This window comes from Heloderma suspectum, chromosome 4, assembly GCF_057233095.1.
Source record: "Heloderma suspectum isolate Gila_16-S chromosome 4, 16-S_ref, whole genome shotgun sequence".
Classification (NCBI taxonomy): Eukaryota; Metazoa; Chordata; class Lepidosauria; order Squamata; family Helodermatidae; genus Heloderma; species Heloderma suspectum.
In genome coordinates, this window is record NC_139461.1 from 48,366,707 (window position 1) to 48,380,575 (window position 13,869).

The following is a 13,869-nucleotide window of genomic DNA, read 5'->3' on the forward strand; positions in this document are numbered from 1 at the left end:
TCAGTTATAGTCTGCCTTGTTCATATTGAAATATTCTATGGTTCCTCTTTAATCTGAAATATTGAAGCCATGGCAAAGGAATCATTTCTCCTTGTTCTGAGATTAATGTATCAGGATTGTAAGGAGGAATAATTCATCTTGAAAACTCACATAATCTACTATTGCAGAGCCAGAGTATTGGTCAATTGACCTTTTCCATTTCCCAGTTAGATTCTTAAAGCCTTTCTGGCTACAACTTTGCCTACAAATGCAAAACTATAAATTGATGTTAAACAGCAGTATAATACTCCATCCAGTAGACACGCACAACAGCTGGGCATTCCATTCCTTTGTTGATATTTGAACTCTGAAGTCTAAAATCACATTTTAAACATAAAACTACAAGTAATTTCGTATTGTGATCTATAAACAAAAGAAATTATGGCAAGGAAAGCCGTCACTGGAACAGCCTATCTTTGTAGGAGGTTACTAAGTACTAAGCAGAACTAAGCCCTGATTAAACATCTAATTGGCTAATAGTAATGGCAAAGAAAGCCAAATGCCTTTAGCTTTTAGCTGTAAGACACCAGAGGGTTCAGAACAACTTTGTGGCAAAAATGTTTAATACAATGAAAGCAAAATTCACCAAAGTGTTGCCAAGTCGAGCAGAGGAAAAAGTGAGTGATGTTCCAGCCTCCCCAAAACCATCACCTCAGCCTCCTCTAGGGCAGGTAGGTCTTCATAATTTATTCTATTTGCAGACATTATATTTGTTTCTGAACATGAACAACTTCATTGGTTGCTGTAAACAGCAGACGTTTGGAAAATATTGCTTATTGTCCTGAAATATAGATATTTATGCTCAATGATAACTAACTTTTAGTCTAATCTATATATTTATTTAGTTATTGCATTTAAATCCCACCTTTTTCCTTCTTGCAAGGAACCCAAGGCAGCTTACATTATCCTCTTCCTCTCTATTTTATCCTCACATCAACAACCACCCTGTGAGGTAGGTTGGGCTGAAGGTCTGTGACTGGCCCAAAGTCACCCAGTGAGCTTCCATGGCTGAGTGGGTACTAGAACCCAGATCTCCCGGCTCCCAGTCCAACACTCTCACCACTACACCATACTGGCTGAAATCATATTTTGTGGTTTCTTCTTTGTATCACTTTACATGATTTGCAAAGTATCATTCTCTGAGATCTTTCGAAGCTACACAAGGCCTGCAAAATATCACACACAGCTCCAAATCAAATGTGTGTTTACTCAGAAGCGAAGCCGCAACTAGACATGAAGGTGGCATGACCCATCTTGGCTCATGCCATTTCTCCATAAAGCTGGAGATGAGGGAAATTTAAAACGCAAACATGGGTTAGCTGGAGGGGAGACCAGGAACCTTCCAACTACCCATAACCTCCATTTTTCTTCCCAGACATTTCTCTTCCTAAATAGGTTACTTCCAGTCACAAAGCCCCACAGAGAGGGAAAAGGCCAGGGAGACCACCCAGTTCACATAACCCTAAAGCCAGCCCTGGAGGTCTGCCATAGTTATGTCTAGTTTGGCCCTAAGACAGAGTTCAATTGAGCATACTCCCAGAGGAGTTTTAACAGGGTTTAATGAGAACTGTATAAACATGCTCCACTTTTTTCTTTTTAATTGACATTTGCCTCTATCCTTACCAGTTCCAAACTCTGACTTCTGTGCCCTTAAGAGGTGCATAAAAGTGAAGATTCAGCCAGGTGTGACATCTATCACAATAGCGCAGCTGTCATTGTAACAGCAGCACCTGGCAAAACTCTCCCTTCTGTGCAACTGTTAGAATCCATTCAAATGTTACCATAGCAGGGTAGTTGCTGCTGAAAATAGGTTCAGCCTTGCTGGGTTCTGAGTGGCTGAAATACATCTGGGCCCAGCTTGTGCATGAGTTGGCCAGATTGCTAGGTAACCAGCACACTTCCTCCGTGGATGTTGTCAGCACCAACAAGCATGGGAATTTACCACACATGACCCAAAGGGGTTGCTAAATCCAGATATTACCAAAGCCATGTGGAGATGGAAGCTATTATTGCCAGGGCAGCCCAAGGCATTTTTCTCCCTGAAGCAGAGCAGCAAATAACACCTGTCCCCAAGTCAAGGTGCATAGTACCAAAAGCCAGCCAAGTTATTTTGGTACATGAGGCAGAAAATCCTATAAGCACCTCTCCCCATCCCTGACAGTAGAAATTCAATAGTAACAAAGTAAATAATTAACAAAATGCTGCCCTTTTATGACACTCAAAATCTGCTGTCTGAGGTGACTGCTTCACTCTGCCACACGATAGGGCCAGCTCTGATTATTGCTAGCACCACACTGATGTGATAATGTTTGAATGTCCCCCTCAAAGGTCCAGAGACCTCCTCTCAGGAACTGGTACCCAGCAGCAGTATTTGATGGGTCTATATTTTAAATGTTTCTGTGAAGGCTTTCTTTCTGATTATTATAAATGAATATTAGATTAGTGTAAAGACTTATTCAGCTGTGCAGTGTTAGTTATACTTCCTGCTTAAGACAGAAAAGTGTGACATTTTGTGTCCTTTAAAATATACTCTACAGCACGCAAGAATATTTGGTAGGTTTGCTTTAAATTTGGATAAACTTTACAGATGAATAAAACAGCTTGATTAACCGTACCATCAGGATGTGGCTATTTTTTTTTTTAACTTAGCCATTCATCTTAATTGCTTCTTTGTGAGCAAAGGAAACTCTGCTTCTGTCGGTTACAGTGATTTAATTAAGGCTGTGATCCCAAGCACACTTTACGAGGAGGGTAATTTCCTCTGAAAATAATGGAGCTTACTTCCAAATAAATGTGTTTACAATCAAGATGTAAATGTATGCAAAAACTCTTGACTTATGGAGTGAACTTGTTTCCTCTCACAGATAAGCCATATCCAAAGAAATGAAACAGATACAGCCTAGGAGACCTGTGAGCAGATCTCCTGACAGTTTTTCTCACTTAACAGAACAAGCGGAGGGCACCATTTTGATTGGAGCAGTGGCACTGGGCAAGCAAGTTTTAAAACTTCCCGCATGCTGTTTTCATGATCTAATGCAGCGATCCCCAACCTTTTTGGGATCAGGCACCGGTCCGTGGAAGACAATTTTTCCACGGACCGGGGGGGGGATAGGACCGGGCCACAGTAGGGGTGTGGGAACCCCCCTTACCTTGGGTCCATGGGGGGGCGATCCATCCCTCCCCCCCCCAGAATCCTCGTCAGCCCTGGGCTCGCCACGGAGCTGCCGGCCGGCTCCGGCTGGGGAAGGACTTCCAGCCGCTGGGACGCAAATGGCATCCGCATAGCAGATGCGTCCCTGTTTTTTGCAGTAATAGGCTATTACTGCAAAGAACAGAGCCAGAGCCGGCTGGCAGCTCCGCGGACTCTCTGCGGAGCGGAACCAGCCAGGGCCGGTGAGGATTCCAGGGCAGGGGGGAGGGACAGATCGCCTCCCCCCTGCGGACCCAAGGTAAGGGGGGGTTCCCATACCCCTACTGCGGCCTGGTCACTAACAGGCCACGGACCAGTACCGGTCCGCAGCCTGGGGGTTGGGGACCCCTGATCTAATGCACGTCCCCCCCCAAAAAAAGCTGCTAATAGCCTTGCTGGGGGAGAAAGACAGGAACCTGTATTGTACCCATCTTTTTTCTGCAGAAGGTTCCCCCTTTATATTGGGAGAAGGCCACCAGGGAAAAGTTAAACATCTCCTTCCCCCAGTGTTGCTTCCGTGATCTAATTAGCAGCCCCCACTGCAATTCCTATGACTACTTGACAAAAACCCTTATTGGGAGATCCAATCCTAGATTTTGGCCCTCAAACAGAATACTGTATGTCCCTCTTAGATATAGTACCACAGGCAAAAAGGTGGGGTCCCCAACCTTTTTGGGTCAGTAGGCACATTTGGAATTTTGCGAAGGTGTTATGGGTACTCACAAAATGGCTACCATGCAAGGCTTTCCCATTCATAAAATGGCTGCCATGGTGAGTATGGCCACTCACAAAAGACTCATTTCCCAGAAGGCAAACTGGTGAGACTGAAAGAAAAGTAATTTGCCCAAGAACCTAAATAGAAAGCAGAGAAGGGGTCTGAGCTCTGAAACACAAAAACACTCTTTTGAACCCAAATTAAGAATGTACTGGAGGGCAGCAATTTTCTTTGCAGCATGCATGCCACCCTCCCAGTTAAAAACTTCTTTTAAACGGGTAAGAAATAAAATAAGAATCAGGAGGAGCAGGGAGCCTTGCAGGCAGGCACCAAGAGAGATGTTTATGGGCACACTGATGCACACTGGAGACCCCTCAGTTAGAGAGCACCATTGCTTACATATTTTAGGAGCAGAGTTTTTAACAAAGTAAATCACCCTCAATTAAACACTGCAGCTTCAAAATCACTGTAAAAATGGTGTTAGAAATGAAAGAACTGTACATGACATGGGGCACAGTGATCACTTTCCACCACGCATTGTAACATGGACTTCATTTTGCCATCCGAGGCACACAGAGAGAGAGTTTGTTTCAGACTTGAAGGATGCACTGCAGCTGATTAGCTAAACCCTAGGCCCGTAGGATTATAAAGTAATAAGCAGCTGTACATCTGTTTTGCATCTGAACCAGGAGTTACTGTATAATCAAGACCTCAGGGTAAGCTAGACCTAGTTTATGTGGGAAGGTTTAGGTTTAAAAATCATTTTATTCATACATCTCAGTGTGTCCTAGTTTTAGCTTTCTCTTCATCTTCCCTCCACCGCAAAACATTTCATACTATCCTTGTAGCTGCAGCCTTTTAAACTGCAATTGCCATTTATCTAAACCAAGCAGAATTATTATCCAGGGCTGACCTGGCATGTATTACTGAGACCTGGGTGGGGGAACTGGGAGGGGTCACCCTCTCCCAGCTGTGCCCTCCTGGGTACTCAGTGCAGCACCAACACCGACTTGAGGGTCGGGGAGGGGGGGTTGCCGTGGTCTATAGGAATTCAATCTCCCTCTCCAGGCTTCCTGCTCATTCGAGTGCAGATCTTGAGCGTCTGTACCTTGTGTTGGGTACCCAGGACAGATTAGGGATTCTGTTGGTGTACCGCCCACCCCGCTGCCCATCGGACTCCCTGCCTGAGCTGACGGAGGTGGTCTCGGACTTGGTGTTGAGGACCCCCAGGATGATGGTCCTGGGGGATCTCAACTTCCATGCCGAGGCCGCTGTATCCGGGGCGGCTCAGGACTTCATGGCCGCCATGACAACCATGGGGCTGTCCCAACATGTCATCGGCCCAACGCATATAAAAGGACACACGCTTGATCTGGTTTTCTCGACTGGGCAGGAGGATGGTGATCTGAAAGTAGAGGAATTAACATCTGTCCCTTTGTCATGGTCAGATCACTTCCTGCTGAGGTTTAGACTCCTGGCGGCCTTTCCCCTCTGCAAGGGTGGGGGACCTATTAAAATGGTCTGCCCCCGGAGATTAATGGATTCCGATGGATTCCAGAGGGCTCTGGGGGATTTTCCTGGTGGTATGGCTGGTGCTCCTGTCGAAGCCCAGGTCGCTCTGTGGAATGCAGAGATGACTCGGGCGGTTGACACGATCGCGCCCAAGCGCCCTCTCCCTCTGAGCAGAGCCCGGCCAGCTCCTTGGTATACACCTGAGCTGAGGGCAATGAAGTAAGAGGGGAGACGGCTAGAACGCAGGTGGAGGAAAACTCATGCTGAGTCTGACCGAACACAGGTAAGAGCCCACTATCGAGCCTACTCTGTGGCGGTGAGGGTGGCAAAGAGGCAGTTCTTTTCCACCAGCATTGCATCTTCTCAGTGTCGTCCGGCGGAGCTTTTCCGAGTGGTTCGCGGCCTGTTACATTCTGGGCCAGGGAGAGAGACGGTGGAACCCTCGGTAGCACGCTGTGACAAGTTTGCGCGGCACTTTGAGGATAAAGTCGCTCAGATTCGTCATGAATTGGACACCACCATTAATGCAGTTCCATTGGTAGAGGCGCTCAGAGCACCGTCTGGTCTAGTTTTATTGGATGAGTTTCAGTTACTGAGGCCTGAGGATGCGGACAAGGTGCTTGGCCAAGTCCGATCGACCACTTGTGTGCTTGACCCTTGCCCTTCATGGCTTATTAAATCAAACAAGGAGGGGTTGTCCGGCTGGGTCCAGGAGGTTGTAAATTCCTCCTTGAGAGAGGGAGTGGTGCCTGCTGCTTTAAAAGAGGCGGTAATTAGACCACTCCTGAAAAAGCCTAAACTGGACCCTGAGGATGTTAACAATTCTAGGCCAGTGGCCAACATCCCCTTCCTGGGCAAGGTGCTTGAGCGGGTGGTTGTAGGACAGCTCCAGGCACTCTTGAATGAAACGGATTATCTAGATCCATTTCAATCGGGCTTCAGGCCTGGTTTTGGAACGGAAACTGCCTTGGTCGCCCTGTGGGATGACCTCTGCCGGGAGAGGGACAGGGGGAGTGCGACTCTGTTGATTCTCCTGGACCTCTCAGCGGCTTTCGATACCATCGACCATGGTATCCTTCTGGATAGGTTGTCTGGGTTGTGAGTTGGAGGCACTGCACTACAGTGGTTCCGCTCCTACTTGGATGGCCGATTCCAGAAGGTGGTGCTGGGGGATTATTGCTCTGTGCCATGGCAATTGTGCCATGGGGTTCCACAGGGCTCTATTCTATCCCCCATGCTGTTTAACATCTACATGAAACCGCTGGGGGAGGTTATCCGGAGGTGTGGGCTGAGGTGCCATCAATATGCGGATGACACCCAGCTCTACCTCTCTTTCTCATCAAAACCAGGTGAGGCAGTGGCTGTTCTGAACCAGTGCCTGGGCACGGTAATGGACTGGATGAGGGCTAATAAACTGAAACTCAATCCAGACAAGACGGAGGTACTGTTAGTGGGTGGTTCGTCTGCCCGGTTAGGTGATATTCAACCTGTTCTGGAGGGGGTTGCACTCCCCCTAAAGGATCAGGTTCGTAGTTTGGGGGTGCTCTTGGATCCAGAACTGTCACTTGAGGCACAGGTGAACTCAGTGGCACGGAGCACTTTTTATCAGCTTAGGCTGGTATCCCAACTACGCCCTTATCTGGACAGAGATAGCCTAGCTGCAGTTATCCATGCTCTGATAACTTCTCGTCTGGATTACTGCAATGCGTTATACGTGGGGCTGCCTTTGAAAACGGTCCGGAAACTTCAGCTGGTCCAAAATAGGGCAGCAAGATTGTTAACAGGGACTGGCCTGCGAGCTCATATTACGCCAGTACTTTTCCAGCTGCACTGGCTGCCAGTCCGTTTCCGGGCCCGATTCAAAGTGCTGGTGTTAACATTCAAAGCACTTAACGGCTTGGGGCCAGGTTACCTGAAGGATCGCCTCCTCCCATATGTGCCTGCCCGGACCTTAAGATCATCATCAGCGGCCCTTCTCCGTGAGCCCCTGCCAAAGGAAGTGAGGCGGGTGGCTACTAGGAGGAGGGCTTTTTCAGTTGTGGCACCCCGGCTCTGGAATTAGCTCCCTAGTGAGGTTCGCCTGGCACCTACATTGTACTCCTTTCGGCGCCAGGTGAAGACCTTTTTATTTTCCCAGGTATTTTAGCTTTCTAAATTTTTATCTTTGCTGTTTTAAATCTGTATTTTAAACTCCTGTACTGCTGCTAGGTTTTATTGTGGTTGTATTGTTATATTGTGGTTTTAATGTTCTATATATTTTAAATTGTTTTATTGTGTGTTGTTTGGTTTTAATTTTTGTGAACCGCCCAGAGAGCTTCGGCTATTGGGCGGTATAGAAATGAAATAAATAAATAAATAAATAAATAATTGATATTCAAATGAATTTGGGGGCTATTTTGTTCCTCCTAACTTTTCTTCATCATCCTTCCTTTGGCATCCAGTGGCTAGAGTACTACCAAGCCTCCCTTTCTTAGAGCTCCACACTTTTTCGCTGGTGTTGCTACTATGTCTTTGATATTAGCCTGACATACTGAAAATAATTAGGTGAGAGTGTTCCTATATCTTCATTTATATGGCAAAAAAAACTTCACCTGTGTACCTATTTATTTATTATTACAGTTATATCGCAACTTTTACCCTCTCACAAGGAACGCAAGGTGACTCTCATAGTCCTTTTCCTCTCCATATTATCCTCACAACAACCCTGTGAGGTAGGTTAGGCTGAGAGCCAGTGACTGGCCCAAAGTCACCCTGGGAGCTTCATGGCCGAGTGGGGACTAGAACCTGGATATCCTGAGTCCCAGTCCAACACTCTAACCACTATACCAGTGGAGAACCAGTGTGGTTAGTTTCTGGTATTTGTTTCCCTTTTCTCTTTGCATGTCTCTCTGTGTGTGTTTTTCAAACCCTACTTATGTGGATTGTGTTGGACTCTGGTACACAACTGCTTATCATCCAGTTAATTTACTTTGTTTTGTAAGTAGTGAACAGAAATGGCATTGTACAGGTTGGAATAGCCCCTGGATTGATACAGCAAAGCCTTCAAGCAAATGTACACAGCAAACATAATACACTGTGCCCATCCTATCTGAGTGAAGGCACCCCTAGGCATGGCCCCTGCTATGGTGCACCCCTATAGCCCCATGAGAGATGGGTCTGTCCACTCCATCCCCCTGAAGGACAGCTGCCCCTGAAGGAGAAAGGAGCTGTATAACTTTGTCCCTTGGCCTACTTATCTATCCTCCCCTGGCTTCAAACTAGTACCGTGCCAAAAATTTTGACTCTACCATTTTTGGCATTTTGGGGGGCGGGGGGATGAAAGTTCTGGAGAAAGAGCCTGGGGGTGAGAATTTCGGTGAATTTTCTCTTGGGGAGGGGGACAGGGTTCCACATACCTTTTTAAATGTAGGCAATTCTTGAGGGGTCTTCTTTCTATTTTTTTTTTAAACACCCCCTGCACTTTTAGGAGCTCCTCCAGCCTGGCAGTTATTTCTAAACTCCCGCTCCATGTGATCTCACCCTCTCCAATAAGCATTCAGGAAGAACTCCCAGCTAGGGAAGCATCCCGGCTCCTGGAAGTGCAGGTGGTGTTTTTTAAAAAATTAAAAAGAGAATGAACACCCCTCAAGAATCACGTACACTTTAAAAAAAAGGTATGTGGAAGCCTTGTCCCCCTCTCCAAGGAGAAAATTCTCCAGAATTCCCCCCCTTCCTGTGAAGGAGGCAGAAAAAACAATGCCTCTTTTGCAAGGAGAGAAAAAGTTCCTGAAGGGGCAGGATTCTCACAGCATTACTTCAGTCTGTATGGACTGAAGCTATGTGCTGGTTAGGGAGGTCTGCCCCAAATGTCTAAAGTTGTTACTGCAGGCTTCAACCACACGGGCACATTAAAATGAATTAAAATGAATTAATGCACTTTAATAACAAAAGAACCATGAGGTGCACACCTCTAGGGTCCCTTTAGTATACATGTCAAGTTTCAGGTGTCAGGCTTTACAGTCATGGTGCAATCGTGCTGACAGTAGGACAGACAGACACACATCCTCTTTTATTATTAGGGATAGATCAGAGGCTGTGAAAGTGAACACATACTTACGATGTTAGTTACTAGGGCATACTTGACTTAGACACTATAAAAGCAAATACTTCCAAATACATTGCTGTTAATCACTCCACTGAACTAAACCATGTAAACAGATGACCCCTCTCCAGCCGAGACTATTAACTGCTTCCAATTGTTTCCCCACTTTCGAGCAACTTGCTCTCTGCACGCTTATACACAAGTCTATATCCCTGTTTGGTGTTCACAATCATGTGGAGCAGAAGAGTGGAGCTGTAACTGCTGGCCCCACTTCCTACATCTCCGCCAGCCCTGTCAGCGGTGCATTGAGGAGAGAAGTTCTGAAGAGGGGGTTTTGCTCTACATGCGTCAGCTCCTGTGATTTAGAGCTGTGATTGTACAAGGTTCTAAATTGAGGAAGGAGAGCCTACAGGTGTAGAGCAGGGTTCCCTCTTAAGATCTGTCCCCCAGTGTGAGGGCAGCAGAGGGCAGGGCCAGTGGCAATGAGTGGTTAGGTCCAGCGGGCACAGCTCCAACCTTCTGCTCCACACAATGTCAGTTATGTGGTTTTCAACTCCTGAATAGCGTTCTTGACCGTCGTTGTTGCAAATGCCGGAGTTGTCATTCATGGTGGCTTGAGACTGCAGCCTCTGGTCATGTTGATTAACTCATTTCTTGAGCCTCAGCCTTCTTGGGTTCCTTTCTTGAACTTAGCCACTACCTTCCATATAGGAATACTGTATTCCTATATTGCAAGGACGGGCAACGTCCAGAGGTCTAGGGGCCATTTTTATGCTCCCCCCAAAAGTGCCAAAAAGGTCCATGCTCCCCCCAAAAGTGCCAAAACCACCAGTTTGCCACTGCAATTTGGCAGCAAACCATTCTGTAGAGGTAGAGAGTGCTACCCTTTTCTAGAAAGTAAAGTCTGCAAAAGACAGGATTCGGTGGTGTAGCTGGTTAAGTTAATTTTTATTTCTTTGCAGCTTTGTAAAGCCATTTAACTGGATCATCTACACTTTAGTACTGAACTGGAATCAGTTGCAGCTACACTTACACGTTTTGAGTGTGCTTTGCTACTGTAGCCTTGAATAAACAATACGGACATAATTAAGAACATAAGAAGAGCCCTGTTGGATCAGACCAAGGGTCCATCTAGTCCAGCATTCTGTCCATACAGTGGCCAACCAGCTGTTATCTGGGAACCCACAAGCAGGACATGAATGCATCAGCACCCTCCCACCCATGTTCCCCAGCAACTAGACTTACTGCCTTTGATACTGGAGGTAGCACATAGTCGGACTAGTAGCCATTGATAGCCTTATCCTTCATGAATTTGTCTAACTCCCTTTTAAAGCCATCCAAATTGGTGGCCTTCACTACATGTTGTGGTAGCGAATTCCCTAGTTTGACTATGCACTGTGTGAAGAAGTACTTCCTTTTATCTGTCCCAAATTTCCCACCCATCAGTTCATGGAATGACCCCATTAGGTTCTAGTATTGTGAGAGAGGGAGAAAAATGTCTCCCTATCCACATTCTCCACACCATGCATAATTTTGTATACCTCTATCATGTCTCCCCTTATTTGCTGTTTTTTCCAAGCTAAACAATCCCAGCTATTGTAACCTTCCGTCATATGGGAGTTGTTCCAGCCCCTTGATCATTTTTGTTGCCCTCTTTTGCACTTTTTCCAGCTCAACTTGAAATTAGAATGTGTGTGTGTGTGTGTGTAGTATCCAAGAGGAGGCGAGCACATGCGCCTTCCAGAAACTTGTGTTTTTGCTCATGTTCACACTTGCCCCCAGAAGCACTATATCGCACTGTGTGCAGACCTGGGCTGGTGAGGCTGGGTGCATGCATACCAGGGCCCAGTGGGGCTGGCCGTGTGCACACAGCCCCTGTTGGATACTACCCTGTGTGTGTGTATACACATACATACAAACACACACACACAACACACAGTGCTGTGTGTTACATTGTGTGTTACATTGTATCACAGTCCAGATGAGGCTTTTATAGCCCCATCACCCTGCCTCATTCAGGGAATTTTACAGAGAGTCCAGAAGCCATCATCTTCCACTTATATCCCATGTTTTCCCACTGCTTATTTGGTCTCTTTTCTTATAGTGGAAAATCTGTTAAAGAAAAGAAGACAGAATTTCTGTACAGTGCCTTCCAGCTGATAGTGCTAGTAGCCCTTTGTCTGGAAGCACCAATATACAATGATATATGAGAAATATCTTATAAATTGATTACATATTTAGTCATAGAAAAACTAATTAACAATGTATTTGAATGCTGCTTTTCTGTACCCCAAATTCATTGTCTGCACATACACTTTAAATACCTCTGCTGTTCCCCTAAAGGATGAAAAAAAGAAAGAAAGGAAGAACACAAAAGAGACAGAAAATGCTGCACAGCCAGACCCTGAGCAACAAGGTCAGTAACACATGCAGCAATGCAATCAACATGATGTATTGAGTAATAGCAAGGTGTCATTCATAGGCATACAGAACCTGTCCTGAAAAATCTATTCGAACTGCACTAGATCCATTTCTGTCATTGTTATTGGCCTAGTTCTAATAAACATCAAATGTGGTGTTAAACCTGCATCTGAGCTGCACCACTTCAGTGTCATAGAATCATAGGGTTGGAAGGAGCCTACAAGATCATCGAGTGTTCAGCTTTTAAAAATATAATTCCCTCGGCAGCAAATTGCAAACTTCATTTTCCCCCCTTGTTTACTACCCCACTCAACAGGCAGTGTCCTCCGCTGCCTGCTAGCAGGACATATTGCTAGCACAACAGAAAGCTGGCAGTTCCTGAATCAACTAGAAATGATCAGAAATACTCATTCTGGAATGGGGCACGTCAGTGGAGCTCACATAAAGGAGCTCTCATGATCTGTCCCGTTCCTGAAAGGAGTGTTTCTGCTCATTTTGGGGGTTGCTTTAGGAAGTGCTAGTTCTGTTGTGCTAGTGGTGGGTTCCGCTGGTGCAACAGAACTAACAGAGGTGGAGCAGCAGTATTGGATACTGCCCAACATATGTGGCATTAGAAACTTTTCCATTGTGTTTCTGCCACCGGCTGCTCCAGGATCCTACGGTCCTTTGCTCAAAGACTTGAGCACTTCAGCCAGCATGCTACTACTTCTGATGGATTCCCCCATCATACACATTCTGTCCTGACAATTATCATGATTCAGGCTTCTTGTGCTGCTAATCCTTACCCTACAGTGAGCGTTACAAAAACGTGAGGCACTGAAAGAAAGCACAGAAACAAATCCAGAGGGAAAGTGAGGTTAAGAGGTTGCCAACATTCATTCATTCATTCATTCATTTATTACATTTGTATACTGCCAAATAGCCAAAGCTTTCTGGGCAGTTCACACACAAATTAAAACCATAATATTAAACCAAGGTAAAAATCAGCAGCAGCGTAAATATTTTAAAAGTACAATAACAGATTTAAAAACAACAAAAAATAAATAACTAAAATGCCAAGAAGAATAAGGTCTTCACTTGGCTCCAGAAGAACCACAAAGTAGTTGCCAAGCAAGCCTTTGGGGGGCAGGCATTCCACAACCAGAATGCCCCAACAGAATGCTCCTTAGTAGCCACCCATTTCACCTCATTTCGCTGGGATACCCAGAGGAGAGCCTCCAAAGACAATCTTACGTTCTGGGAGGAGATGTATGGGAGGAGACAATCCTTCAGGTAACTATTGTTAACCACCTTGGGCTTCATGTAGTGTGTGACATCTCCAGGCCATGAATAGCTTCACCTGCCAATTCCTCCAAACCAAGCTGTTGATAAGGCTACAAGAACTGATGAGTTGGCAACCAACTCAAAGGAAGGATCAAAGAGCAGCCAATGACCAAGCAAAACTGTTAGCGCTTGTTTGAGAGAGAGCACCCAGATCTATAGCTTTCTAAGGCCCAATCAACTCAGTGGGAGACAGGCTATAAATCAATTCAGTCCTGTGATTCTGGAGCTGCAAATAACCTTTGGGCAGGTAGTATAGTATCTGCATGGCAGCCCACAAGAAGCATGACATTCTGAAGACTAACATTCTTGTTTCAAGTCTCAACACACCTTATACCAGCCTTCCCCAACTTAGTGCCCTCCAGATCTGTGGGCTACCTTGCCATGCTGACTGAGGATGATGGGAATTGTCTTCCAACATATTTGGAGAGTACCAGGTTGGGAAAGGCTGCCTTATGCAAATGCAGAATTACTGGGCCATTTTCAGAGGCCCCAGGTACACTCTAGCCTAAGTTAATAGCTCTTATTATAGACATTCAATTGAATTCATTTTTGACTCTAGCAATTATTTGGTGGCTGAAGTTCCGTTCC

General features: G+C 45.7%; 1 protein-coding gene across 1 annotated transcript in view; it reads left to right on the top strand.

The window, feature by feature from the left end:
- The first annotated feature begins 596 nt into the window (after positions 1–596).
- Positions 597–13,869, top strand: part of CNGB3 (cyclic nucleotide gated channel subunit beta 3) — a 109,304-nt gene continuing 96,031 nt past the window's right edge. Inside the window, exons 1-2 of the mRNA XM_084851453.1 lie at positions 597–710; positions 11,881–11,953. Coding sequence (XP_084707579.1) covers positions 597–710; positions 11,881–11,953 — 187 coding nt within the window. The remainder of the gene's footprint in view (positions 711–11,880; positions 11,954–13,869) is intronic.